The following is a 24,264-nucleotide window of genomic DNA, read 5'->3' on the forward strand; positions in this document are numbered from 1 at the left end:
GCAGCTGGAGGAGGAAGCGAGAAAGGGGGGGCTGTGGCGGACTCTCCCGCCGGACCCCAGGCCAGGAGCTGCACCTCCTCCCCTCCCCCCTCCGGGGCGGAGCCGGGGAGCTCCGCGCTGACCCCGGTCCCGGGCTGGGGGGCCCCCACCCTGTTGGGGGGCGCCTCGGCCATGTCCGCGGAGGAGGTGGTGCAGATCTTGCTGGAGGGCCGCCGCTACCCCGTGAGCAAGAAGAAGCTCATCGAGCAGAGCGATTACTTTCGTGCTCTGTACCGCTCGGGCATGCGGGAAGCAGGAGGAGCCCAGCCCGGGGGCCCCGAGGTGCAGCAGCTGCGGGGGCTCAGCGCCCCGGGCCTGCAGCTTGTGCTGGACTTCATCAACACCGGAGGAAGCGGGGCGGACTGGTTTCTGGGCCCGCGGGCAGGGGAGGAGGGCAGCCTGCTGGAGGAGCTGGTGGAGGCGGCCTCCTTCCTGCAGGTCACCCCCTTGCTACAGCTGCTGCTGTCCCAGGTGCGGCTGGACAACTGCCTGGAGCTGCACCGCCTGGCGCAGGTGTACGGCCTGCCAGACCTCCAGGGCGCCTGCCTCCGTTTCATGGTCGCCCACTACCACCAGGTGCTTCGCAGCCCCCACTTCCACCTCCTGGCCAGCCCTCCACAGGCTCCGGGGGAGGCCGGCCTCAAGCAGAAGCTGAGGGAGGGCAGAATGAAAGGCAAGGCTGTGCTGGTAGCCCTGGGAGACTTTTTAGCGAGGCCCCTGGCCCCGCAGCCCCAGCAGGGAGAGCCGAGGTCCATGCTTAAATATGACGAGGCGGCCCTGCGGTGGTTGCCTTTGGCCAACCAGCTGCCTCCTGATCTGTTCAACGTCAGGGGTTACGGGTCTGCCGTCCTGGACAATTACCTTTTCATAGTGGGAGGTTATAGGATCACCAGCCAGGAGATCTCTGCAGCCCACTGCTATAACCCTTGCAAAAACGAGTGGAGTCAGGTGGCTTCGATGAACCAAAAGAGGTAAGCCAGATCCAATTGTTCCCACAAAAACCTTCCTCAGCCCTTAGTGAGTGGCATTGCAAAGAGTGGTGATAATCTGGAGATGCCACCCCTGGGTCATTGCATCAACTCATTCACTTCTGTGGCTTTGAAGATTAGGATTATTCCCTTAATTTTAGGAAGAACAAGCTAGGGACGTATGAGCAAAACCAGGTCTACAGTAGACTCTTGTTGTTGGCTTTTTCTATGAATGCACTAAGACATCTAGTAGTCACACCTTACAAGAGAGACATTTCATGAGAAAAGTGGAGTTTTTCTTTTGATCTGTAGTCCTGCAGCCACATATGACCAGCTTAAACTGATCATTTTTAGCCAAAATTTCTAAGGGACTACTTCTTCCATCATTGCAGGACCTCTTAGGATCTGAACATACAAGTCGTAGGCTCATAGATTTAGATGCTAGGTAAATAAATCGAACATACACTGTAATGAGAGCATGATCCTTAACCTCAAGAATTTACAAGCTAATAGAAAAAGGCAAAACAAAGAAGGGGAGCTGCCCAAAGATGGGGAGCAAAGAGCATTAGAGGGGAGGGAGGGAGAGAAGGAAAAGGAGGTGGAACAAGAAGTTAATTGAGTAGCAGGGCTGAAGTTTCCCATGATTAGACATTTCCTGTCTGAGACTCATCAGTTAGACAGGTAAGCCTCAGGGTACAGTTATCCTCCAGAGGATACAAAGAACTAGAAAAGTAAAATGATCTAGTCTAATTTTCCAGATGAGACAACTAGGTCCTAGAGAAGTTGTGATTTTTCTAAGGTCAGTCATACAGGTATGGTCATGGGTGGCACTGGGGATTCAAATTCAGGTCACCCAACTCTATTATATACCACATTGTTTCAATTGTGCAAGACTCTTCATGATTCCAGTTGGAGTTTTCTTGGCAAAGATACTGCAGTGGTTAGCCATTTCCTTCTCCAGCTCATTTGACAGATGAGGAAACTGAGGCAAACAGTTAAATGACTTGCCCAAGGTCACACAGTGTCTGAGGCTGGATTTGAAATTAGGAAAATGTGTTCCTGACTTTCAAGTCCAGAAGCCCATATATAACAATGCTTTCCTAGGAAATACATTAGAATTGTACTGCTGTTACTCATAGTTTCCTTTAAAAAATTAAGTTTTTATAGGAGGCACAGTAGATAGTACCTTAGTCAGGAGGACATTTGACACTTACTAGCTGTGTGACCTTAGGCCAAAGATTTGCCTCATATCCAGGACCATCTCCAATTATTTTAGAGACAAAAAGATGGAGAAAAAAAAGAATAACAAAAAAATAAGCAAAATTGATCAACATATTGATAAAGCCCCAAAACATGCAAACAACCACATGTGTAGACCTCCTACCTCCACCAAGGGTGGGTTGGGGATGGTCTTTTATATTTCTTGATTTGTATCATGCTTAATGTTTATAATTTTGTTATATTTCACTGTCATTTTTGTGTGCATGGTTCTTTTTATTTATATTGTTGTCATTATGCATGTTTTCTTGGCTATTCTTCACTCTGCATTAGATCTTTATTTATTGTATGAATATCAATTCATAGAAAAGTACTGTATGATCATCAAAAGTTATTGATGAATACTTTATTGTATTCATCCCATATATAATTTCTTAAAGTATAGTAATAATTCCATTACATTCGTGACCCACAATTTATTTAGCCTTTCCTCAATGAGAATTTGCTCTGTTTCTAACTCTTTGCTATTATAAAAAGTTGCTTTTATAAATATTTAGGTATATGTGTAGATATTCTTTTTATTAATGATTTTCTTGAAATAAACACAGTAATGGAGACTCTGGTTCAGAGGATATTGTTATTTTAACTGTTAAAGACCTTAGCTTCAAAAGCTAAGCTCTTCCAACATTTGAGGGCCATTTCCAGTCCTCTTGATCTATATCTGACCACTGGACCCAGATGATGCAGGAGGAGAAAAGTAAGACTGGTGATTTTTCAGTCTTTCCCCTCTTCAATTTACTTGCATGTCATGTTCTTACATCTCTGATGCCTTGATCCTTTTCAAGAATGAAGGACAAACAACAATAGATATATTATTTTTTATTTTTAAATTTATTAAAATTTCCAACTACATACAAAGATAGTTTTCAATGTTTTTTGAGTTTCACATTTTTCTTCCTCCCTCCCTTCCCTTCTCCCCCTGATAAAAGCAGTCTAATGTTAGTTATACATGTATAACTATGTTAAACATATTTCCATATTAATCATGTTATAAAAGCAGAATCAGATCAAAAGGAAAAAACCCATAAAACATAAAACAAAGTTTTAAAATTGAAAATAGTAAACTCTGGTCTTCATTCAGACTCCATAGTTCTTTCTCTAGATGCGGATGGTATATTGATTCCATCACAAGTCCTTTAGAATTATCTTTGATTATTGCAGTGCTGAATCACAAGTCCTTTAGAATTATCTTTGATTATTGCAGTGCTGAAATGAGCAAGTCCATCATAGTTGATCATCATACAATGTTGCTGATAGAATGTACAATGTCCTTCTAGTTCTGCTCACTTCACTCAGCATCAGTTCATGAAACTCTTTCCAGGCTTTTCTGAAATCCAGCTCCTTATGATTTCTTATAGTACTCCATCACATTCATATACCATAATTTCTTCAATCATTCCCTAATTGCAATTTTTTTGACAACTGTTTGGAATGGCTAATAAGCTCATATATTTATTGTTTAGGTATCTTGAATACCAAATCCTTGTCAACTTTTTTCTTTCCTAATATTGGTACATTCATTTTGTTTGTGCAGAAGCTTTTCAGTTTTTTGTTTTTTGTTTTTTGCAAGGCAATGGTGTTAAGTGACTTACCCAAGGCCACACAGCTAAGTAATTATTAAGTGTCTGAGACCGGATTTGAACCCAGGTGCTCCTGACTCCAAGGCCGGTGTTTTATCCACTATACCACCTAGCTGCCCCGAAGCTTTTCACTTTAATGTGATTCAAAGTTTTCTATTTTTTCCTTTTGTAATTGCTTCTGTTTCTTTTTTGATTCAGAATACATCCCCAGCCTATAGTTATGGTAGGTATATGATATGATCTGCTTCTCTTCTAATTTGTTTTTTTTTTCTTTATGGTCTGATCTTTCACCAACTTAGAGTGTATAATATATTGTAAAAGTGTTGTTGGTCTAACCCTAATTTTTGCTAGAATGTTTTCCAGTTTTTTCAGAAATTTTTATCACATAAGGAAATTTTTTTGTAGGTAGTTTGTTTACCACTTTATTGGACATGGCTGTCCTTCCTTTTTTTTTTTAAAGGTTTTTTTTTTTTGCAAGACAGTGGGGTCAAGTGGCTTGCCCAAGGCCACATAGCTAGGTAATTATTAAGTGTCTGAGGCCACATTTGAACTCAGGTACTCCTGACTCCAGGGCCGGTGCTCTATCCACTGTACCACCTAGCCACCCCCTGTCCTTCCTTCTTGAAGAAGACCATGACATCAGGGAGGTGATGCCATGACAAGCACATGAATTGGATTTGGTCCTCTGGAGCATCTGGGTCCAATAACCAGATATGAATCAGGACAACTGGAGATGATTCTGGATATGAGGCAATCAGGGTTAAATGACTTGCCCAAAGTCACATTGCTATTAGATGTCTCAGGCTGGATTCGAACTCCTGTCCTCCTGACTCTCAGACCATTGCTCTATCCACTGTACCACCTAGTTGCCTCTCTTTGATGATTCTTTTCTTCTTGGTCTTTGTAAGGCAGTGGGGTTAAGTGACTTGCCCAAGGTCACACAGCAGCTAGGTAATTATTAAGTGTCTGAGGCTAGATTTGAACTCAGGTCCTCCTGATTCCAGGGCTGGTGCTCTATCCACTGTGCCACCTAGCTGCCCCTCTTTGATGATTCTTCAGGATTTTTCAAGTTATCATATTTACTTTCTCTTTATTTCTCTCTTATCTTGTGACTGTTGCTAGCATTTTCAAAACTATATCAGACAGTAGTAGGGAGAGTCGGCATCCTTAGTTTATTCCCATAGTTATACAGTATTTCTTTATTGCATAGGATGTTTACTTTTGGTTTTATAAAGATGTTTTTATGATATAAAAAGGTAGTATCTATAGCTATATTTTGTACTCATTTTTCCTTAAGCATAAATGGCTGTTGTATTTTGTTAGCAACTTTTTCTGTACCTGTTGATGTGGTTTTGGGAGTTTTGGTTTTTAATATGATTAATTAAGGTGAATCCTACTTGCTTCCATGGTATAAAGCCCATTTACTCATAATGAACTGACTTCCTGGAAAAATTACTTTGAATCAAAAAACTGTGAGTTTAGTTTTTTTGATTCAGTATTCTTTAATTGTATTAGTTTTCCTTTTGTTTTTATCTTTCCATGGTTTAGTTACTGAGATGACTTTTTGCATTATAATAGGATTCATATAAGGTGCTTTCTTTTTCAGTTTTTGGGAATAATTTGTGGTGTGGGTTCTAATTGTTCTTTAAAAGTCTGATAGCATTCTGTGAATCTCTTGGAAGTTTATTTCTTTAGTAGTTCCTTTATGAGAAGATCTATTTCCTTTTTTAATAATTGAGTTATTTAAAAGCTCTCTATGTTATTGAATATTTTATAGTTTTGATGCTATTTCTCTATTTCTTTTGTGTTTTCAGTTATGTTAGCATGTAATTGTACATAATATATTGTTTCTTTTTATTTCTTCTGGTTTTGTTGTGATTTCACCTTGCTTATTTGCTGTTTATTTAATTTCCTATCCTCTTTTTAATCCATTAAAGATTTATCAATTTCATTAATCTTTTAAAGAACCAGCTTATAGTTTTGTTTACCATTTCTGTTTTAAAAAATAATTTATTTCTTTTCTAATGTTTTTTTTTTTTTTTTTTTTTTTTAGTTTTTGCAAGGCAGATGGGGTTAAGTGGCTTGCCCAAGGCCACACAGCTAGGTGATTATTAAGTGTTTGAGGTCGGATTTGAACTCAGGTACTCCTGACTCCAGGGCCGGTGCTCTATCCACTGCACCACCTAGCTGCCCTGTTTGTTGGCTTTCTAATTAAAAATGTATATTCGATTCATTAATCTTATCTCTTTTTTTCTATTTGGTTATGTAATTTTCTCTGTAAGGATTGCTTTGTATGTGTCCCAGAAATTTTGGTGTATTGTTTCATCATTCTTTTCTATTACATGATTTTTGAATTTTTCCTATGATTTGTTCTTTGATCCACTTGTCTTCCTATGGATCTATTTGTGATCTCTGAACCTGTGACTATTTTCATTTTTTTATGGTCTATAAAGGATGCATTTACCAATTCTGCCTTTTTACATTTGTTTCTAATATCTCTAATATAATACCCTAATACAGTGTCAGTTTTGGTAAAAGTTCCAAGAACTTCTGAAAACATATTATATTCTTTTGTAGTCCTTTTAAGAAAGTATCTTAAGTCTTTTGACTTTAGTTTCTCTAGCTACTTGTTCATTTCCATCTTGGCCCTTTTTGTTTATCTTTCTGTTAGGTCTCCAAAATTGAGAGAGGTGTGCTGAAGTCTCCTATCACTATTGTTACTGTTTTAATGTCTTGTTCAGTTAATGTTTCTTATTTGAATTTAGATACTAAGGTGTTGCAGCATATACATTTATTACTGATATTAGTTTGTTGTTTGTAATTACTATCAATATAACGTGGCTTCCTTTTTTTATCCCCCTTTTTGCTTCTGTCACATAGATTCCCCTTCTCTTCCCCTTCAACTCATCTTGTTCATTAGTTTTTTCCCCAATTTCATTTTTCATACCTCTTTCCAAGGAGATTTCCCTCACTTTTTTCATGATCCATCTTCTGTCACCTCTAGAACCTCATTTTCTGCTTCAACACCCCCTTATCTGGTCTCTGTATTTTCTTTATTTTTTTGTACCTTCTTTCTACATTTGCCTCAAAATCTTCTCTTTGCCCCCCCCCCCCAGCCCTCCCATTCCCCAAGGTGCTATTGCCCCCAGGAGTTCCAACTTTCCCTTCCTTCCCCTTCCTACCATCTGACATAGGACAGGTTATTTTTTTCAAGTACCAAAACTAGGCAGCACACTGCACAAAGTCCTCATCTTTCTTGGTCAAGAACACCTCTCTTCATCCAAAGGATCATTCATCAGTAGAATCTTCCACCACCACCAAAACAAGACCTTTTTTATCCTCCCCTCCCTTTTTTTAATCCTTCCTTTTCTTACCTACTTTGTTGAAGACTCTTCTCTTCCTGAGATCCTTGGTAGTAATCTTCCCCTTTCTGTTAACCCTTGAATTGTCCCAGGCATTTCCTTGCTCCTCTCTCCCTTTCATGCACAGTCCCATTTATAATGTAGCCCCACCAAAAAAAAAACACTGGCTCACCTGTCACTAGATTCTGTATATATTGCCTCTCCACTAACTCCACCTGTCTTTTCACTCATATCTCCATGTTTATATTTAGAAAGAAGTCACTTGGCTCTCTGTTGTTGCTCTGTTGCTGTCCTTGGCTGCTACATTAGTGACTTGGTCTGGGGTCTTTGAGAAGTAAATAATGTCTTCAGGACTGGTTTTCTTTCCCAGCATGTTTAAAATACTTAATTTCAGGGGCAGCTAGGTGGTGCAGTGAATAGAGCACTGGCCTTGGAGTCAGGAGTACCTGGGTTCAAATTCGACCTCAGACACTCAATAATTACCTAGCATGTGGACTTGGGCAAGCCACTTAAACCCATTGCCTTGAAAAAAAAATCTAAAAAAAACATACTTATTTCAGGGTAGGTCACTCTTGGTTCCTTTGCTCTTCAAAAACCCATTATTCCACTAGGTCCACTCTAGGTGGATCTAGATTAAGTAGTTTTGCATCATTTGAATGTCTGTTCTTCTATACTGAAGGGTCTTCTTGCAGAATTTGGTGTTTCTGAATTGAATTGTTAAATTTAACTCTGTATGTCCTGGAATTTGTAGGCTTGTTTTTTTTTTTCTGGAGATAGTAGATGATTCTTTGAACTGATATTTTATTTTCTGTGTTCAGAAGTTCTGAACACAGAACTTATTATTTACTGAATTAAAGTATTAACGTTTTTGTCCTGCCATGTTCTTTTTCATCCTGTCTTTGAGATCAGTATGTTTGACTTGCATAATGAGCATATTTTTAAATATTATTATCTTCCTTCTCTTCTTTTAGATTGTTTTCCCCTTCTGAATATTTGGATTTCCAATAAATTTTGTTTTCTTTATTTTTTTGGTGAGACTCCATTAGAGATTCAAGTTTTTCTATTTTGCCAGTGATTTTTACTCTGTGGGTCATACATTCTGTTTTCATAATTCTCATTTCTGTTATGGTTCCATGTTCTCCTCAAGTTTCTCAGGGTCATTGTCTCTTCAAGTGTTGGATCATTTTCCTTTGTGTTGCAATATTTATTTAGTAGATCTCTAGGTTACTTACTAAAGCTGGAGACCATATTTTCTTCTGTTGTTAATGTTTTTCCTTCTGCTTTTTTTTTATATTTTTAACGCCTTTGCGTTTTCTTCTTTCTGAGATCTTTGTAATTTCATTCTATTTTTTCCTTGATTTTTCCTAGTTGCAAAGTTCCTAGTTTTCTATTTCCATACTTTCTGATTCCCTTCCCTCTGATAGTGGTACCTTGGAGACTGGATTACAAAGTATCTTCACTTCTGATTCTGGGTAGTTTAAAGTTCACCAAACTAGGTCTCTGCCCCAAGAAAAGCAAAGAAGGAAAAATAGAAATAAAGGAATAGAAAGAAGTGACTGGTACATGAAATTGATAGAGAAAGAGAGTGCAGTAAATGATTAAAAAAAAAAAGGGAGCCAAGGTGGCGACAAGAAGGGATCCAGTCTTAGGTGCTCTCTGATAAAACTTGAAACTAAGGACTCTAACTAAACTTTCGAGAGACAGAACTCACAAAGGGACCCAGTGAGGCAGTTCTCCTACTCAAGGTAACCTGGAAAAGAGCAGAAAGGCTCTGCTCCCCAGGGTGGGAGGGGCGGCCGCCAGAGGGGTGGCCCGCCAGAGTGAAAGAACTTCAGCCTCCCGGAGGCAGCACCAGGGCGCTGGGAGCCTGGCTCCCAGCAGCGGGGGAGTCTCCTGAGCTGCACCTTGGGGAGCACCTGGCACAAAGTGGGGGAACAAGGTGGGGGTGACCTCTGCCAGAGCAAGCACGTGGAGCCCAGCCCTCAGGGCATACAGCAAGCAGCTTGGTCTTTCAGCAAGCCCAGATCTGGAAACAGAAGCTGGCGGAGCCAGTAAGCAGGAGCCTCCAGGGCATGAGCCCATTGAGCTGAGGGAGGGGAGTGAAGAGAGCCTGCAGAGCTCTGTCCTCTGCCTCTGGAACAGGACTCTGGGGCTCCGAGCACATTCAGATCCTGATAGCAGTCTCGCCCCCCCCCCCATAGAACAGCAGTCCCCCCCCCCCACCTCAGCCCCGGGGCAGAGGGGGGCGCATATGGTCATTCACTGACCAGGAGGGAGGACAGAGCCTCACACACTGAGACCCTTGTGGGAGTGTCCCAAAAGCTCTGGAAGCACCCCAAAACCAGCCCCAGGCTGGGAAAATGAGCAAGCAGAGAAATAAGAGGAAGACCATTGAGAAATATTTTGCATATGAGCCCAAGAAGGATCAAAACACTCAGTCTGAAGCTGAGGAAGTACAAGCTCCTGCATCTAAAGACTCCAAGAAAAAACAGAAATTGGGCTCAGGCTATGACAGAGCTCAAAAAAGACTTTGAAAATCAAATGAGGGAGTTGGAAGAAAAACTGGGAAAAGAAAGGAGAGAGATGCAGGAAAAACATGAAAATGAAGTCAGCAGTCTAGTCAAGGAAATCCAAAAAAATGCTGAAGAAAATAGCATGCTAAAAACCAGCTTAGGTCAAATAGATAAAACAGTTCAAAAAGTTATTGAAAAGAATGCCTTAGGGGCGGCTAGGTGGCATAGTGGATAAAGCACCGGCCTTGGAGTCAGGAGTACCTGGGTTCAAATCCGGTCTCAGACACTTAATAATTACCTAGCTGTGTGGCCTTGGGCAAGCCACTTAACCCCATTTGCCTTGCAAAAAAAAAAAACCTAAAAGAGAAGAATGCCTTAAAAAGCAAAATGGGCCAGATGGAAAAAGAGATAAGAAAACTCTCTGAGGAGAACAAACCCTTCACACAAAGAATAGAATTTAGGAAGATGGTTGAATTTAACAAAAATCGGGAATCAATACTTCAAAACCAAAAAAAAATGAAAAATTAGAAGAAAATGTGAAATATCTCATTGAAAAAACAACTGATATGGAAAATAGACTTAGGAAAGATAATTTAAAAATTATTGGAATACCTGAAAGTCATGATCAGGAAAAGAGCCTTGACGTCATTTTCAAAGAATTACTACAGGAAAATTGCCCTGATATTCTAGAAGCAGAGGGCAAAAGAGAAATGGAGAGAATCCACCGATCCCCCCCCCCCCGAGAAAGAGATCCCAAAAAACCAATCCCTAGGAATATTATAGCCAAGTTCCAGAACTCCCAAGTCAAAGAGAAAATATTACAAGCAGCCAGAAGGACACAGTTCAAATATCATGGAGCTGCAGTCAGGATCACACAGGACTTAGCAGCAACTACATTGAAAGCTCCTAGGGCTTGGAATACAATATACCGGAAGGCAAAAGAGCTTAGAATGCAGCCAAGAATGAACTACCCAGCAAGGCTGAATGTCCTCTTCCAGGGAAAAAGATGGACTTTCAATGAACCAGGGGAATTTCAAATGTTCCTTTTGGAATGGCCAGAGCTGAACAGAAGGTTTGATCTTCAGATACAGGACTCAGGTGAAGCATGGAGATTGGAGGAGAGGGGGGAATATGAGGGACTTAAAATTAAATGAACTGCATGTATAGAAAAATGATACTGATAATATTTATATGAACCTTCTCAGTTAATAGAGCAGGTAGAGGGAGCTTTTATAGTTGAAGCACAGGAGAAAGCTGAATTTGAAGATAAAATATGGTGTAAAAATGGAGTCAATAGAAAAAAGGGAAATGGAATGGGAGAAAGAAAAAGGAGAGGGGGAATAGTCCAAGATATTTCACGTAATGAGATTTTTTTTTAATTACAATGAGCTATTGCAATGATATGGAAGTGGGGAGGCAAGGGGGAATGAGGGAACCTTTGCTCTCATCAGAGATGGCTAGGAGAGGAAACAGCAAATATACTCAATGGGGTATAGACATCTGGAGTAAGAAGGAGGGGGGAGCAGGGGGAAGGGGTGGGGATGTGAATAAAGGAGGAGAGGATGGACCATGGGGGGAGAGTGGTCAGATATAACACATGTTCTTTTTTACTTCTTGCAAGGGGCTGGGATTGGAAGGCCTGCCCAGGACCACAGGGCCAGGTGGATTCTGCACCTAAGGGGTGGTATGGGGGCTCAAGGCTTCTTGGCCCCAGGACCAGGGATCTGTCTGCTGCACCACTCAGTGACGCTACAGCAGAGTCAGAGTGAAAGGAGAGAGAAAATAGAGTACATGTTAGTGGAGAAATAAGAAAGGAAGGAGTTGCGATCAGCAATGGCCATGTTGGAAAAATATGGAAGTAACTTTTGCAATGGACTTAACATAAAGAATGGGATCCACCCGTGATGTAGTTGGTGGTGTTGGAACACAGACTGGAGCACATTTTTTGTTATTATTATTTGGGGGAGGGTGCAGGGCAAATGGGGCTGGGTGGCCTGCCTGGGGCCACATAGCAGGGTGATCTTTGGGTGTCTGAGGCCGGATTTGGACCCAGGTGCTCCTGGCTCAAGGGCCAATACTCTGTCTGCCACTCAGCCACCCCTACTATGATTACTATTTTATTTTATTTTGGGTCTTTTTTTTTCTTCTTTTTGGTTTTTGCAGGGCAGTGGGGATTGGGTGGCTTGCATGTCACATGGCTGGGTGATTGTTGGGTCTATGGGGCTGAATGTGGGCTCCGGTGCTCGTGGCCCCAGGGCTGGTGTTTCGTCCATTGCTCCACCTGGCCATACCTACAATTATTACTACTATTTTTTTTAATTTTAATTTTTTTTTCTTTCCCCTTTACTTTATCGCCCAAGCAAGTCTATATTCATGGGGGGGGGGGGTATTTTGTTTACTCTTAAACAAGAATATTTTATTAATGTAAAAAAAACATTTGTACAAAATGAGAATTAAAAAAATAAAATAAAACAAAACAGAAAAAAAAGGCTGGCTTCAGGATTGGCTCATACTCTAACATGAACGAATTCAAGTCATCAGAGACATTTGTCACCGATACCCTTCCTCTGTGATTCCTGTTCTCCACCATGGGTATTGCCATTGTTCCTTACCTGGAAGCTGGGGGTGTGAGAGTAGCAGGAGTGGGGAGACCAGTAGTCCTTTGTATTCTAAGTGCTGTTGGGCAGATCCTAGTTGGAAAACACCTGGTTTCATTCTGTTAAACTACAAATTAGGCTCTTTGAAGAGTTCTCTTTAAACTCAGATGCTAACGCTAATACCTCAGTTGAACAATAAAAAAAGTATTAATAGTTTCAGATGTTTTGAGTCTAGAGTTGTACAACCACAAGTTAGCCACACACCTTCAGCAAAACTAATGGGTCACAAGGTATTTTCTTGATAATTAAGTTCCATATGTTATATATTGAATAGAACTTGGAACCTTGAGTGATTATGATGCTGCAATCAAAGAGAGTCTATAATTTAAATAAGCAAGAAATCACATGGTGCTTTATAGTAAACTATCTTGGTCTAGAGGGAATGTGCTCTCTTTGGGTGTTTTGCCCTTTCATCTGACAATAGGGTTATTGAACTCAAAGTAGCTGATTTCCCCCCAGGGATTGAACAAATTGCAGAAATCCTAGTAATCTTAAAATAACAAGGCAGTATGTTTCTACTAGGTTGGTTTGGACATAAAATAAGGTGGCTTTCATCAAACCCTTTTCACCCTGGGAAAAAAAAGGTGCTATGAAACATACTTTTCCAGGCATGACCAATGTTTTGATTTGTTTTGATTGCTTGTGTTTAATTTGTTCTGAGGAAGGTCTCCATGTCAGAGAGTGAGGTGGCCAGCTATTGGGAAGTGGCAGTGATGTGAAAGAAGAAAAAAAAGATCATCAACACAAATGTGTCATGTAACTAGAAATGACTAAAGATCTTTGTATAGCACAAATCCAGCTCAAAATCATTAGTATTTTAAGTGTATTCTTTCCTTTGAAAAGAACAAATTTCTCTGCTCCAGCAGGAAGATAACAGGTAGGCAGCGCCGCCTCGTGGCCTGAATGTGGATCTGACCTCAGTCATTCACTTTCCTCCTTATTGCTTTAATTGGAAATAACCATTCACAGCTGGTATTGTTTCCACATTGGATAAGCTTTCACTCAGTCACAGAATCTCAGAGCTGGAAACCCCCTCCCTCCATCCATCATCTTATCCTAATGGACACTTGACCTGGAATCCCTCTGCCAGGCTACCAACCAGGGATCATCTAGCCCCAGCTTGAGCATGTCTATTGAGGGAGACCTCACTATTTCCTGAGCTAGCCTTAAATGTTCCATCCAACTAAAATCTATCTCTCTCTAACAGGCTCCCCTCCCTGGGGTCAAATTGGATGCCTTTCCACAGGTTGGCCCTTCACGTAATGGAAAGCAGCTATTGTGTGTCATTTAAGTTTTCTCCGGATTTAAACCTCCCTAGTTATTTGAAAGACCTGGTCACTATCCTTCTTACTGTCCTGATCAAGTTTTCCCAGTAAACAGAACTCACTACTTTTTTTAAGATTAAATTTTACATTTTTCAATGAGAAAAGTCTTTATTTTCTCTCCCTCTTCCTCCCCCTCCCCACTAAAGAAATAAAAATGAAATCCCTTAAATAAATCTACAAATAAATTTCCACATTGTTGATGCCCCAAAATGTGTCTCAGTGAGTCTATATCAGAATGTGATATTTAGTTCTCTGAAATCATCTCGGAAATTATCAGGGCAGCGAATCAGGAAATCATCCACAATACTTCCCCCCCCCCCCTTTTTAAGGTTTTTTGCAAGGCAATGGGGTTAAGTGGCTTGCCCAAGGTCACACAGCTAGGTAATTAAGTGCCTGAGGTCAGATTTGATTCTACTGTGCCACCTAGCTGTCCCCGAACACTGCTTCTTAGCTCTTTATTCCTGGGGTCATTGACCTCACCAGTTATCACCAACACTAATATTGCTAAAAACATTTGTTAGGTGTCTTTTCTATAATATTGTACTGGAAAAATTAAAGTACACAGTTTAGTACTTGCCTTATTGTCTTAACACCCCAAGGGACTGCAAATTCTTTTTGAATCTCAAGTTTTTCCCATTATTCAGCTCTATAATGGGCTTGGCATTAAGGTCAGAGCTCAATAAACTAACTTTAGCATACACCAAGCAGTGGTATTACTTTTAACTCTCCCCATTAAAGAATTACTGCTTAATTACATGGACTATTTTCATATGGTGAAGTTCATCTTAAATCAAATTTGACAACTTGAAAAAGCATTTCATAAGAGGCCAAAGTGCACTTGAACATTTTAGGGGCTAGGTAGAAGGATTGTTTACTTTTTGACTGCCTTTTAATTCAGCTTTGAAAATAACTATTCACTTATTTGCCCAGGGCAAGTGATTCTGCTGGATGAGTAATAAAATGTCTGTTAATTTTATTTATTTTACTGCCAATGTACTTTTGGGGAGTACAGAGTAAAAACAAATTGTGGGCTGGTAAAATCTTAAAACTTATTTACAAGACTGCCTTAATTCTTTCAGTTCCCTATTTTTCATGGAGAAAAATGACATCATGATCAGGTTTTATGAATCATTGGCATCAGAAGAAATATGACCAAAATGATGCCAAGGGACCCCCTACTAAGTCAACCACCCAGGTGAAGTCTAATGACATAAAAAATTGTTCTCAGGGTCTAAAGCACAATATGCTGGTCCAAATGAAGAGAACGTTCTCTTCATTGATTTCTAGGAAATTTAAACCTATTTACATTTCAATATTAACTGTTCCTAAGTCTACTTTTTTTAATTTTTTTAAATTTATTTTTTATTCTCATTTTGTACAAATCTTTTTTTTACATTAATAAAATATTCTTGTTTACAAGTAAACAAAATACCCCTCCCCCCATGAATACAGATAGACTTGCTTGGGCAAAAAAAGTAAAGGGGAGAGAAAAAAAATTAAAATTAAAAAAAATAATAGTAATAATTGTAGGTATGGCCAGGTGGCGCAATGGATGAAGCACCAGCCCTGGAGCCACGAGCACCCGAGTCCATATCCAGCCTCGTAAACCCAACAATCACCCAGCCATGTGACATGCAAGCCACCCGATCCCCACTGCCCTGCAAAAACCAAAAAGAAGAAAAAAAAAGACCCAAAATAAAATAAAATAGTAATAATGGTAGGGGTGGCTGGGTGGCAGACAGAGCATTGGCCCTTGAGCCAGGAGCACCCGGGTCCAAATCTGGCCCCAGACACCCAAAGATCACCCTGCTATGTGGCCCCAGGCAGACCACCCAACCCCACTTGCCCTGCACCCTCCCCTAAATAATCATAACCAAAAATGTGCTTGAGTCTTTGTTCCAACACCAACAACTCTGTCATGGGTGGATCTCATTCTTTATGGTAAGTCCATCACAAAAGTTATTTCCATATTTTTCCGATGTTGCCATTGCTGATTGCAACTCCCTCCTTTCTTATTTCTCCACTACCATGTACTCTATTTTCTCTCTCCTTTCTCTATGACTCTGCTGTAGGGTCACTGAGTGGCACAGCAGACAGATCCCTGGTCCTGGGGCCAAGAAGCCCTGAGCCCCCATACCACCCCTTAGGCCCAGAATCCACCTGGCCCTGTGGTCCTGGGCAGGCCTTCCAATCCCAGCCCCTTGCAAGAAGTAAAAAAGAACATGTGTTATATCTGACCACTCTCCCCCCATGGTCCATCCTCTCCTCCTTTATTCACATCCCCACCCCTTCCCCCTGCTCCCCCCTCCTTCTTACTCCAGATGTCTATACCCCATTGAGTATATTTGCTGTTTCCTCTCCTAGCCATCTCTGATGAGAGCAAAGGTTCCCTCATTCCCCCTTGCCTCCCCACTTCCATATCATTGCAATAGCTCATTGTAATTAAAAAAAATCTCATTACGTGAAATATCTTGGACTATTCCCCCTCTCCTTTTTCTTTCTCCCATTCCATTTCCCTTTTTTCTATTGACTCCATTTTTACACCATATTTTATCTTCGAATTCAGCTTTCTCCTGTGCTTCAACTATAAAAGCTCCCTCTACCTGCTCTATTAACTGAGAAGGTTCATATAAATATTATCAGTATCATTTTTCTATACATGCAGTTCATTTAATTTTAAGTCCCTCATATTTCCCCCCTCTCCTCCAATCTCCATGCTTCACCTGAGTCCTGTATCTGAAGATCAAACCTTCTGTTCAGCTCTGGCCATTCCAAAAGGAACATTTGAAATTCCCCTGGTTCATTGAAAGTCCATCTTTTTCCCTGGAAGAGGACATTCAGCCTTGCTGGGTAGTTCATTCTTGGCTGCATTCTAAGCTCTTTTGCCTTCCGGTATATTGTATTCCAAGCCCTAGGAGCTTTCAATGTAGTTGCTGCTAAGTCCTGTGTGATCCTGACTGCAGCTCCATGATATTTGAACTGTGTCCTTCTGGCTGCTTGTAATATTTTCTCTTTGACTTGGGAGTTCTGGAACTTGGCTATAATATTCCTAGGGATTGGTTTTTTGGGATCTCTTTCTCGGGGGGGATCGGTGGATTCTCTCCATTTCTCTTTTGCCCTCTGCTTCTAGAATATCAGGGCAATTTTCCTGTAGTAATTCTTTGAAAATGATGTCAAGGCTTTTTTTCTGATCATGACTTTCAGGTATTCCAATAATTTTTAAATTATCTTTCCTAAGTCTGTTTTCCATATCAGTTGTTTTTTCAATGAGATATTTCACATTTTCTTCTAATTTTTCATTTTTTTGGTTTTGAAGTATTGATTCCTGATTTCTGTTAAATTCAACCATCTCCCTAAATTCTATTCTTTGTCTGAAGGATTTGTTCTCCTCAGAGAGTTTTCTTATCTCTTTTTCCATCTGGCCAGTTTTGCTTTTTAAAGCATTCTTCTCCTCAATAACTTTTTGAACTGTTTTATCCATTTGACCTAAGCTGGTTTTTAGCAGGCTATTTTCTTCAGCATTTTTTTGGATTTCCTTGACTAGGCTGCTGACTTCATTTTCATGTTTTTCCTGCATCTCTCTCCTTTCTTTTCCCAGTTTTTCTTCCAACTCCCTCATTTGATTTTCAAAGTCTTTTTTGAGCTCTGTCATAGCCTGAGCCCAATTTCTGTTTTTTCTTGGAGTCTTTAGATGCAGGAGCTTGTGCTTCCTCATCTTCAGACTGAGTGTTTTGATCTTTCTTGGGCTCATATGCAAAATATTTCTCAATGATCTTCCTCTTATTTCTCTGCTTGCTCATTTTCCCAGCCTGGGCCTGGTTTTGGGGTCCTTCCTGAGCTTTTAGGACACTCCCACAAGGGTCTCAGTGTGTGAGGCTCTGTCCTCCCTCCTGGTCTGTGAACGACCATAAGCGCCCCCCCTCTGCCACAGGGCCGAGGTGGGGGGGCCCTGTTGTTCCATGGTGGGGCCTAGACTGGGATCAGGATCTGAATGTGGTCAGAGCCCCAGAGTCCTGTTCCAGGGGCAGAGGACAGAGCTCAGCAGTCTCTCTCTCTTCACTCAGCTCAATGGGCTCATGCCCTGGGGGCTCCTGCTTACTTCTGCTTCTATTTCCAGTTCTGGGCTGCTGAAAGACCAAGCTGCTCTCTGTGTGCCCTGAGGGCTGGGCTCCACATGCTCGCTCTGGCAGAGGTCCCCGCTGTTCCCCCACTTTGTGCCTGGTGCTCCCTGGGGTGCAGCTCAGGAGACTCCCCCGCTGCTGTGAGCCAGGGCTCCCAGTGCCCTGGGGCTGCCTCTGGGAGGCTGAAGTTCTTTCACTCTGGTGGGATGCCCCTCCAACCCTGGGGAGCAGAGACTTTCTGCTCTTTTTCCAGGTTACCTTGAGTAGAACTGCCTCACTGGGTCCCTTTGTGGGTTCTGTCTCTGGAAAGTTTAGTTAGAGTCCTTAGCTTATGAGTTTTATCAGAGAGCTCCTAAGACTTGATCCCTTCTTGTCGCCATCTTGGCTCTGCCCCCCCTAAGTCTTTATAATTTTCAACAGTACCAGTTTTACCCACATGCTTGGTTAATCTGTTATGGATATGTATATGTATGTACAAACATTTACATATATGATACATATACATTATATTTATAAATATATTTATATATGGATCTGTATTTAAACTGGTCTGAATGAAGAGATTCATTTTGAAGTAGATAGGAAGGAAATTCTTTCTCTCTTTTTTTTAGGTGTTTTTTTTTTCAGGGGCAAATGGGGTTAAGTGGCTTGCCCAAGGCCACACAGCTAGGTAATTGTTAAGTGTCTGAGACCGGATTTGAACCCAGGTACTCCTGACTCCAGGGCCGGTGCTTTATCCACTGTGCCACCTAGCCCCACCTTGGAAATTCTCTCTCTCTCTTTTTTTTTTAAGGTTTTTACAAGGCAAATGGGGTTAAGTGGCTTGTTCAAGGCCACACAGCTAGGTAATTGTTAAGTGTCTGAGACTGGATTTGAACCCAGGTACTCCTGACTCCAGGGCCGGTGCTTTATCCACTGCGCCACCTAGCCACCCTGGAAATTCTCTCTTGTCGAACACACTCATGAGTGTGAATGGGGAGAACTTAGCTTAGGATGTTCGAAGTGTTGATGAGAATATGCCTTCAATGGATCAGGAAGAATGCTGAATTTAGAATCAGAAGACTCTTGTTTAGATTTTGTCTCTTTATCTATGATGTGTATCTTTGAGAAAGGCAATTACTTGGTGTAATGTAGGTGACATCTAGTGTGGGATTTGAAGTCAGGGAGACTGGTGGTCACATACTGCCTTGAATACTTATTAGCTGTGTAATGACCCTGGGCAAGTTACTAACCTCTATCTGCCTCAGTATCCTCATCTGTAAAATGGGTATAATAGTTCCCATCATACAGGTTCTTACAAGATCAAATGAGCACTTTGTAAATCTCTTTTACTCTCTTTCTCTCTTTTCCTTACTCTCTCCTCTTTATGTATACATATAAATGTTGGCTATTATTATTCTTCATAAAATGTCAGTGATAGAATAGATGATCTTCAAGGTTACTTCCATTTCTAAATCTATGGAATTATGGCCCTGTAATTCTAGCATGGTGCTGGAGATATAAAAATGTCACTGATAAATACTTGTTGAATTGATGCCTTCATTAAACTATTTTTCATTAAATGTTTTTAGAAACATTATTTTCATATAGAAATTTAGGACAGGAAAGAAACTTAAAGAAAACATCCAGTTTCCCTTCTCTTTTGGATTAGTATTGTTCTCAATTCATCACAGAAAAAAAATCATTTTCTTAAAAAATCCCAAATCCCAAGGGGAATTCCAGACTCTGTCTTAGTTATCCATATGTTTTTCTGTGTCACAGGTTTTGATCTCTCTCTTTCAGGTCCAACTTCAAGCTTCTGGCTGTGAGTGGAAAACTGTATGCCATTGGTGGGCAGTCTGTTTCTAATGTTGAATGTTACAGTCCTGAGCAGGACTGGTGGAGTTTTGTGGCTCCATTACCAAATCCTTTGGCTGAATTCTCTGCCTGTGAGTGTAAGGGAAATATCTATGTCATTGGAGGATACACTACCAGAGGTAAGTCAAATGAGCCAGGTGGTTTAAAAAAAGTTATGTCTAAGAACCTGCGGCTTAGAGTGGGGCAAAGGATGCCAGCAATTTGAGTGCAGATGTACTTGCCAAAGTAGAAGCAATCAGTCAAAAAGTATTCATTATGGACCTACTGTGTGCTAGTCACAGTTTTAGATCATGAGAATGAAAAGACTGAAATACTGTTTGTCTGTAGGGCAAGGTGGTGATGGGACCTTCATAAATAAGGTCAACAATTCTATAGAACTAGCTGGGTCTGCCTCTGGAAACTTAATACAATCAGATAGGTTTCTATTAGTGTAAATAATAAATCCTGTGTTTGAAGTTGCACCAGTCCAAGTTATAATTATGTAAAATGTGGCCTTTGGTCCAATGTACACATGATAGAATAATATAACTGGGCAGCTGTCGAGTCCCTTTCTTCACTCGCTTATCCTTTCTCCAGGTGAACGTTAAGGGAGCAGGAGACAAGAGAGACAAGTTTTCCTTGTACACCAAGATCTCCCAGATCTCCATTTATTGAACCAAATACAAGTGCTTAAATATCCTCCCTAGTCTCTGATCCACTCCCACTCCTGTGGCATTCTACAATCAACCAGTAAAATAAGGCTCTGGTGCTTGAGGACATCAGGTGATGATAATTTATAGTACACACACACACACACACACACACACACACACACACACACACACACCAGTCCCTAACAGGCAGCTAGGTGGTTCAGTGAATAGAGGAAAACATGAGTTCAGATCCATCCTCAGACACCACCTGTATGAACCTGGACAGCTCACTTCACCTTGTTTGCCTCAGTTTCTTCATTTGTAAAATGAGATTGAAAAGGAAATATTCTGTTGTCACTTAATTACTTAGTTATTCTGTTGTAGACATTATACTAGGTGCTGGAATGACAAAGATCAAAAAGGATACAGCCCTGAAGAAGGCCCAAGAAACATATTCTCCTGGTGGTTATAATGTATATTTATTATATAAACAAAATACATTCAAGGTAATTTGAGAAACAGACAACTAACAGCTGTGCAGAATTGGGAAAGGCCCTTAAGCTGAATTAGGTTAGAGTCAAGTTGTGAAGGACTTTAAATGCTAAACAGAGGAATTATTTTTGATCCTAGTAGAAATGGGGAAATAGTGGAGTTTCTTGAAAAGGAGACTGATGTATCTTTTTTTTTTTTTGGCTAAGCAGTTGGAGTAAAGTGACTCCCCTAGGGTCACACAGCTAGTAAATGTCACATGTCTGAGGCGGTTTTGAACTCAGGTCCTTCTAGTCAGGACTGGTAGTCTTATCTACTGTGCTACCTAGCTGTTCTAACATATCTATTCTTGTGCTTTAGGAAATCATTTTGGTAACTTTTATGGAAAGTGGATTAGAAGAAGAGTTAGGGAAACCAGTTAGGAGGCTGTTACAGTAATGCAGGTAAGAGGTCACAAAGACTTTAATTAGGGTAAATAGAAAGAAGGGAATGGACTTGGGAAATATTGTAGAGATAGAATTGAACAGGACTTGGCAGCTGATTGAATATGTGAGCTGTGGAAGAATGAAGAGTTAAAGACAATTATGAGTTGAGAACCTGGGTGACTGAAAGAATGGTGATATCCTTGAGAGAAATTGGACAGTTCCAAAGAAGAGTAGATTTGGGGGTAAGATTTGTTTTAGATATATTAAATATGAAATGTCTCTGGATTATCTACTTCAAAATGACCAATGAGCAACTATTGACATAGTATTAGAGCTCAGGAGAGAGAGACCTGGGAATATCAGCATTAGGTGATAATTAAGCCCATGGAGGCAGATGAATAGAGAAGGAAATAGATGAAGAGAAAGAATAAGAAGAAAAGAGGGTCCAGGGTAGAGCCTTGGGGGATATCTTCCTTAGGAACTTAGGTACAAACATAAAATTGGTGGTCTCCAGATAGAGATAAAAGGAAAACATGAAATTGCTTGCTTCTCTAACAAAGGGAGTATTTCTTTTTGTTAAAACTCATTGAAAATGTACAACTGGACAGGGTTGGGTTACATTTGATACAATCAAAAAGAAAGAACAAAACATCTTAAATATTTCATTGAGAGTAGATAAAAGACAAATGGTATATTAATGGTATATTTGGTTGTGTGTGCTAACACTGAAGTGAAATGACTTTTAGTTAGCACGCAGTTCTCCCAAGGGGTAGTCAGCAAGCACAATTAGAGCCTTCTGTGTGTGAAACCCTGTTCTGTGTATTTGGGTTTTCACCAAATAGATGGGAGACATTGTACTGCTTGCCTCAAAAAGTAAAGTGGGTTTTTTTTTGTGGTGCCTTTTTTTAAGAGGGAAAAAAATGGACTGTTTTGTGAGCTTCTTTCTGAGTTGGATTGACATTTCTTGGTTATGGAGAAGTAATCCTTTGAAGTAAGGATTCCTGGAAAAGCTTAAAATGGTTTAGTTGTGTGACTATGCAAATGTTTTGTGTGTCTTGGGGAGGATAGTGGTCTGTGTGTGTGTGTGTCTGTGTGTGTGTGTGTGTGTATTTGTGTACTCTAGGGAGGTGGGTGTCAAAGACTGTATATTAGCAGTAAAATTGTTTCTTTTCTAGTTTATCAACAGTGTGGTCCTGTCCTTTCATGAAGCTATTCTGGTGTGATGCATTAGAACGAATGTGTCTTTGTACTATAGAGAAGAGGATTCTCAATTTTTCTTTTAGATTTAATTCTAAAATACGATGCCCAGCACTCACTCATTTTACCTCCAGCTTAGTTAGGGGGTAAGGTTGCAGTAGTCATCTCTGTATTCTAAAAACAGTCCATAACTCCCAAAGGATTCCTGCAGATGTGTTTTCATGGGAAGGGGAATACTCAGAATCATCTGTGTAAGTGAGTTTCCAAGAATTCTAATTCCTTTCAGGCTGGGTACCAGCCAGCAATGCATCATATGTGAATTGGAAGAATGCAAACATTGACACTTAATCTACATTTTCCTAAAGTGATGTCAAATATTCTTCTTTCCTTTTGCTAAATATGTCCATAAAAATATAAAATGACAGGCCAACACTAAAATTAGGCAAGGGATCCACTGAGAAATTTCTTTTCTTTCTTTTTTTTTTTCCCACCGCTTTGGCTGAGCAAATGTCCTTTAAATTTGACCTGGAAAACACTTGCTAGTGTGTTTCTAGCTTCACACTGCTTCTGCCAATGTACCTTTAGCTTCCCCTGGGCCACCCACTATGATTTCAGTTTTGAAAATTCCAAGCTAGAACACCCATTGTGGACTGGTTTGGTGCTGTGAAGAAATATGTAGGGGTTTAAATACAAGTTTATAAAGATGACAGGGTTGGGTATTCTCTTATACTCCTTCAGAAATCCCCTTTGCTTGGTTGCTCTTCCTAGCAGTTCTGTAATTATATGCATTTAACCAAGAATTATTAATTATTAAAATAGTTCTTCATATAAGAGAAAAAAATCAAGATCTGGAAAATCATGTCCTACTACCTTAAGCCAGATGAGACTTTTCAGTAAATAAAAATTAAGTCTCTTTACAATATATGATAAATTTTCATAAAACCTTTTTGGAGACTCCACCTTTTGCTGGATCAGTTCTTTTCAATGGACCACGGATTACCCTAAATTCTAGATTTGAGAGGTATAATCTTCCTTTGAAATCCTGCATCTGAGAAACAACCTTATTAATTAAGGAGATCTTTTGGGCACATTAGCAGTAAATATACCTCTCAAAGCTCCCAAAAGAGCTAACTTATACTATATTATTTAGTGACTAATTTTATAAAGAGATCAGAAAGAACTATAATTTAATTTTTTTTTAACCTGGAACAACTGGGAAGTTTCTCCATTGGCTTTTATCTAACTCCTGACATCACCAAAGTACTTATTATGACTTGATCTCCTTTTTATTTCTCCCCGTATAACTTTAGCATGTGCTTTCCTTGGATGGGGGCTCTGAGAGAGTTAAGGAGGGACAAATATATGGAAGGACCATTTTCTGCTAATAGTTGGAGGCATTACTATATTAACAGATGTGTCTTCTGGGCAAGGGCATTGCTGCCTTAGTATAATTTCACACTTATTGTTGGCTACTAAATCAACAAGCATATGTGAAATGTCTGTCATTTACCAGGCCAACATACTAGGAGGTAGGGCCACAAAGGAAAGAAGAAACAATTTCTGCCTCGGAAACCTTACTTTTGATCAGGGCTTATAATATAGACACAGATAAAAATATACAAAATAAATCCAAATCCAAATTAATTTTTGTGATGGGTGTAGAAGGTACTAATTACTAGTATAGGTGCATCAGTAAATATTCTTGATCTGAGTTTTGAAGGAAGCAAATGATTCTAAGAGATAGAAATGCACCAGACTTGAGAGATATCCAGTGCAATCAGTGAAGAGACCAGTTTGGCTGGACTATGAATGCATGAAGGG

The 24,264-nt window shown here is 40.3% G+C and overlaps 1 protein-coding gene across 1 annotated transcript in view; it reads left to right on the top strand.

The window, feature by feature from the left end:
* Nucleotides 1-24,264, top strand: part of KLHL42 (kelch like family member 42) — a 40,454-nt gene continuing 16,190 nt past the window's right edge. Inside the window, exons 1-2 of the mRNA XM_074225699.1 lie at nt 1-1,010; nt 19,626-19,819. Coding sequence (XP_074081800.1) covers nt 172-1,010; nt 19,626-19,819 — 1,033 coding nt within the window. The 5' untranslated portion in view covers nt 1-171. The remainder of the gene's footprint in view (nt 1,011-19,625; nt 19,820-24,264) is intronic.

The sequence above is a fragment of the Macrotis lagotis genome, chromosome 2, assembly GCF_037893015.1.
Source record: "Macrotis lagotis isolate mMagLag1 chromosome 2, bilby.v1.9.chrom.fasta, whole genome shotgun sequence".
In the NCBI taxonomy this organism is placed as follows: Eukaryota; Metazoa; Chordata; class Mammalia; order Peramelemorphia; family Peramelidae; genus Macrotis; species Macrotis lagotis.